General features: G+C 32.8%; 1 protein-coding gene across 1 annotated transcript in view; it reads right to left on the bottom strand.

Annotated features, from left to right (window-relative positions):
• The window catches only part of ADGRV1 (adhesion G protein-coupled receptor V1), a 469718-nt gene extending 465205 nt beyond the window's left edge, over positions 1-4513 (bottom strand). The window contains 2 exon segments of the mRNA XM_015590540.2: positions 1300-1461; positions 4475-4513. Coding sequence (XP_015446026.2) covers positions 1300-1301 — 2 coding nt within the window. The 5' untranslated portion in view covers positions 1302-1461; positions 4475-4513.
• Between the last annotated feature and the right edge of the window lie 1444 nt (positions 4514-5957).

Below are 5957 nucleotides of genomic sequence, written 5' to 3'. Positions count from 1 at the left end.
CCCCGCCACCTCGCCCCCACCAAACCCCTCAGCTTCTGCTCTTGGAAATATACTCATAGCAAATTACTACTCAGCTCCCCTTGCCTTCCCTACAGGCTGTCCTCTTTAACAAGATCCCTCTAAAAATGACCTTGGGCTAATATCCCTAAAGGGAGTTTCACAGCTGGCCTTTAGGACTCACTTCCTTTTGCCTTCCTGTGGGAGGTGATACAGTTCAGTCCAGACACAGCTCTCCATCCTGCTGCCAAGGGCCACCTTGGCTCTCTCAGAAATTACTCAGAAACTTTTTTTGCTGTGGTCCTTAACTACAAATCAAACTCTCCAAAAAAGTTTTGTTAATGCCCTCCTCACCACGCTCTAGACGAGGCCCAGAGAGACACATGAGACAGAGGCACTCACAGCGCTTCTACAGTCCTTCCGCTATAAACTTTCCTCAGAAAATCTCAGACTTCATTGGTTTGACTATTTTATGTACTTGTTATGAAGGAATTCAAGGTTATGCAATTAGTTTTCTGTTACCTTCTTTGAAATTCTGAATCTCGATAATGTCTCACAACTCACTTTGACATTTGAGATATATCTATTTTTTGGTGCCTCAGTTGAAAATTCCAATTTTAAAAATGCATAAATATATAGTCATCAGGAAGTCAAAGTGGCTTTTTTTCCTTTTTAAGAAACCCAGAAACCATACTCTCTGCCAAATTTCTACCACTTAACCAAGCAATCCATGATGCTACTTTTCTTATAGTTTTTATTATTTTTATTAAAAAACAAAAGCAGTGTGGTGATTTTAAAATATGGCCCCACATTTTTGACCCTTCCCTACTGAGAGGTGGGCTATTTGTCCCCCCTTAAATCTTAGCTCTCTGGCCACTTTTCCACAAAATTCATTGGAAGTGAATATTGGTAGTACCAGCTTACAGGTCCAAACCTGAAGAATTGGCAGCTTCCACTTCCTGTTTCTTATTATGCTTGTCCTACCAAGCAATATTCACATTGCAGATTCATGAGCAAAATAAGTGGTTATTTTAAGCCAGTAAATTTTAGAGTGGTTGGTAATGATCAAAGCATAGATAATTTGGGGAACCTCTTTAAGTAAGAGGCTACAAATTAAATATAAAATCTTAGGGGCTGTTATCTCTTTTTGCATTCTTTGTATTTCAACCTTTCTATGTCCTTATATTTAATGTGTGCCTTGTAAAGAACATGTAATTGATTCTATATTTTTGGTCTTCTCTGACAAAATCTATGTTCTTACTGAAGAGTTCAATTTATATTCACTTATTATACTTATCTCACATTTAATTTTTTTCCCCATCTTCTTTTGTGTTTTTACCCAGCGCTTTCACGGTTTTCTTTTCTTCTCATGCTTCCCTTTGCTGTGCTTGTGGGTTTGTTTGTATATTCTTAAAGAGATTCCATTTAAACTTTTAAAAGTTTCAAGTTAATATCTTCACTTCACTGTTGAACAATAAAAAGATCTTAGAATATTTAAATCCAATCATCTATCATACAAACCTCATTATCATGCTATATATTCTGTATGATGTAAGCTATATCTTGTTTTATTTAACTCTCAATATTTAACATTTGAAATAGTCACAGAATTCAATCATTAATATTTTGTTCATTTATCCTAATGTTTACTCTCTACTTTAGTCAAATTCGTTATATCTTAGACCTTTCTGGCATTATTGTCTTCTTTCTGAAGTTCATGAGACAACAGGCAAATATTACTGACATGTTACTGGTGTCTATTACCAACAGACAAAATAAACTTTAAGGTAAAAAACATTACTACAGATAAAGACTGTCATTATATAATAAAAATGTAAATTTACCAGGTTAAAACATAGCTTCGAAATATATAAAGCAAAAATTGATAGATCTCCAAAGAGAAGTAAAGGATTTTAATTCATTTTCATTCTCTCTCTCTCTCTCTAGCTGATACATCAAGTAAACAAAAATTACGAAGGTTATGGAGGATCTGAACTACAGTTACTAAGACTGATCTAATAGGCATACAGAATATATCCCCAACATTCGGAGAATACAATGTTCTTTTCAGCACATAGAAAAAGTTTATAAAAATTGACAACAAATTCCAAAAAGTGGATATCATACAGATCTACTGTTTTGAATAAAATTCATTTAAAAATCAACAATAGAAAAAATAAAAACAAAGAAACATCACTTAGAAATTTTTAAAAAGCCTTAGAAAGACTCATGGGTCAAAGCAGCAAACATTATGGAAACAGGAACCTGAAAGATGCAAAACCCAATTAGAGGGTTCAGGGAAGACTTCCTCAGGGAGATGCTTATATTAGGACAAAAAAAAAGCTAAAGATTAGTGTGCTAAGGATCCAAAATAAGCATATAAAAGTAAAAAAAAACAAAAAACAAAAAAAAAATAGAAGCTAAAGCTTGAGCTCTAGTAGCTTCAAGGTTAATTTAAATTCTCTTCAGGAATCTAGAATAGGCAAAAGGAGCTAAGAAAGTATCCTAAGCAAACTCATCAACAATAATTTGGATTTCATGTGTGACAATAGCAGCTAATAGCAGCTCACTTTACTAAGTGCTAGGTGTTCTTGTTGCTTTACATGTGTTAACTCATTTTATCCTCATAATAACCATTTGAAATATAAGACAGGCACTATTATTACACTCATTTCAGATGAAGAACCTGAGGTACAAAAAGATTAAATATATTTGTCAAGATTATACCTTAGAAATGCAAAGCCAGAATATAAACTCAAGCTCTCAAGTTCCAGACCCCATGCTCTTAAGTACTAGATTAATATTGTCTATTAACAAAAGAATCTTGCTAATAGTCATACAGGAAAGATAATTTTAAAAGTCATTATATCTATACATTCTATCACATAAAAATGTCATAAATGAGAGAGCATGTCTATTCTCTTCTCTCTATAATAAAATTCAGCCTCTTACTGGCAGTATAGCCTACTCAATAGCATTGCCTAGTGAACAGAACAGCCCTACACCTAATGCTTAATGATGTAATAAGAATGGCCATATTATGTACAATTTCACACCCACAGTGATTTTCAATTTGCAAGGTAATTTGTTGTCAGTATAGATTTTATTTGTGGCTCACATGATACTTTAATAAAAGCAGAAGCCATGAAAAGTATGCGACCCTAATTCTATCCATGGTTACATTCATCTCCTGCATTGAAAGAAGTGAGCCTTGGCAGGGAGGAAAAAAGATGTTGGCTGCCTAGAAGAGTAGAGTTAGGACTTCTACACATATGGTGCCATGACATCATTGGGATTTTAACATATCATTAAAAATCACTATAAAAGCTAAATAAATTTTTGGTCAGTAGCCGTAATAAAATATAAAAGTAGAAATCACCAGCTTTGTTTTTCAAGTCCGTGATAGAGTGGGTCAGTAAAAATGATCAAACTGCTTTATACTGTTATTCAAAGATTATCTCCAATTAGTTAAAACTTTGGTAACAAATTTTCAGAAGTGAAGTCTAGCTGAAGTTTGAAAATATTTTTATTATAATAAAGTTTTTCAGTGTAATGCTATCAGATGAAACAAATTTATCTATATTAGACACTTTAAGAAGTCAATTTATTTTAAAATTGGAAATATTTTTGTGAAACATTCAAATAATGAAATATTACATTACAATCATTGTATTAATAAGTGGACAACTTTTGGACATTAAATTGAAGACCTGGGTTTGTTGCTGTTTTTAATTAATTTTGTTGACTTGCATGAATCTTCACTTCATCTATAAAATACAGTTAACTTACAGCCAAGTGGTTAAGGTAACATGAATTAATTTATATGAAGATATGTTGCAAGTTATAAGGCACTAAGCAATATTTTTTTAAGGTTTGTTTTTTTAAAAAAACTTTAAATATTTTGCCTCCAATAAATTTAGACAAATTTGTTTAAATGTCAATTTATCTTATAAAGTACATCAGATCCTTTCAGGAAGTTAGTTAAGGTTTCAGATAAGTACATAAGTGTCCACACATGTATACCTGAATTAGTGATATCTGACAAACTATACATTAGTGAATTGGACTTTTTACTTAAAGCCCAATTCTCAATCAAATGATTTACTAAATTGCCCTGATTTTAAAGCTTCCATAATTTGTCATAGAAGATAAAATAAATTTTACTCATTTTAGTAGTTCAACCAATATCATTTAGATGAGTACCTACTGAAAAATCATCAGAAAACTGAATTCAGTGTACCTCAAATAACATACAATCACACTAGGATATGATTTTAGCATATCCTAGATAAGGTCAATCATTATGCTGGCCACTACCATCCTTCCCTTAGGAAAACCTACAGTCAATGGTGAGGGAAAAGTCATTGGCTACGAATTGTTCCTTTGTTTTCTCACAATTTGGTGGCCTTAAATATCTTAATTAATTGGCACAGATCTATGCAAAGAAAGTTCTAAGTAATAAATCTTCAAGCCATACCTGATGCATTTGCCCCATAATGTGATCCTGAGTGTAACAGAATGTACAAAGGGATAAATTTCTTCTAAATGCATCCTGGCTACTTCATCCACCCTCCCTATTGATCCAACAATTTCACTCCTAGATATATAACCAAGAGAAATGAAAATGTAAGTTCACACAAAAATTTGCATACAAATGTCCATAATATAATAATCCCAAAGTAGAAATAACCCAAATATCCATCAACTGATGAATGGATAAACAAAAGGTAGTACAGTCATACAACAGAATATTATTTAATCATAAAAAAGAATGAGTAGTGATACATGCTACAATATGATGATCCTTGAAAACATTATGGTAAGTGAAAGAAGGTAGACACAAAAGGCCATTTATTATATGATTCTATTTATATGAAATATCCAGACATCTGTAAAGACAGAAAGTACACTGGTTGCCAGGGACTTGGGAATGGGGAGAGGATGGGGAGTGAAAGCTGATTGCTACATGATTTCTTTTTGAGTTGATGAAAATATTCTGGAATAGACAGTGGTGACAGTTACACAATTTTGTAAATATATTAAATACCACTGAAAAACTTTAAAGGGTGATTTCTTTCTTTAGTAAGAGAATATGCCTCCATTTAAAAACAAAAGTTAAAACCCACCCTGCACTTTCAGCCATCTCCTTCTTTTCTTAAACAGTTCCAGTGAAGCTGATCTAATTTATATCTGGGACAGTTCACCTGGATCATCCTTACCTCTGCTCCTTTGATCCATTCTACTCCCCAGGGCCTTCTCTCTACCTCTCCCTATTTCCTCTCCTCCACAATTCTTCAAAGTCCAGATCAAGTCCCACTTTTTCCAGAACACGTTCCATCCTTAGCTGACTAGTCTGCCAGAGGACTGGTAAGCCTTCTTTGTTTCATTCCTGTTCATCAATGCTATTGACTTTAGCTGAATAATATACGAATGACTCTAATTGTGGCTGCGGAGAGGGTTTCCTCCTTATATTACAGATTGGAAATACAGAAGATAATGCAATTCTTTCATATATATTCTCAAAATTATATTGATAACTTACAAGGCTTGTATCTGAAACACTTCTATTATGCCTTCTATCAGTTAAAAATGAGAAATGTATTATCTAACTTCCAACTAATTACGTAAGTACAATTTTATAAAAACAATATTGCATTAAAAGATGAGCTAAATTGAATTACAGCCCCATGACATGGATTAAAGGATAATAACATTCCAATTATCCTAACATAAGGATTATCATAGTATACAGTGGTTCTTTCAGAGGAATACGAGTATATACATGGAGCATATTAATATTACCTAATTATCAGAATTCATGAATAGAGAAGATAACAAAATCTTATTTGCAATTAGCACACAAATACAAACCCTGAATTATTTCCATGATATGTCTCAGAGCACTTGTTCATTTGTTTTAACATTTAAGAAAAAAATTATTTTCTCTTTTACACATATTT

Source organism: Pteropus alecto, unplaced genomic scaffold (assembly GCF_000325575.1).
Source record: "Pteropus alecto unplaced genomic scaffold, ASM32557v1 scaffold20, whole genome shotgun sequence".
NCBI lineage: Eukaryota > Metazoa > Chordata > Mammalia > Chiroptera > Pteropodidae > Pteropus > Pteropus alecto.
The sequence above is the reverse complement of the archived record's forward strand: the minus strand, read 5'-3'. Positions and strand labels throughout refer to the sequence as shown.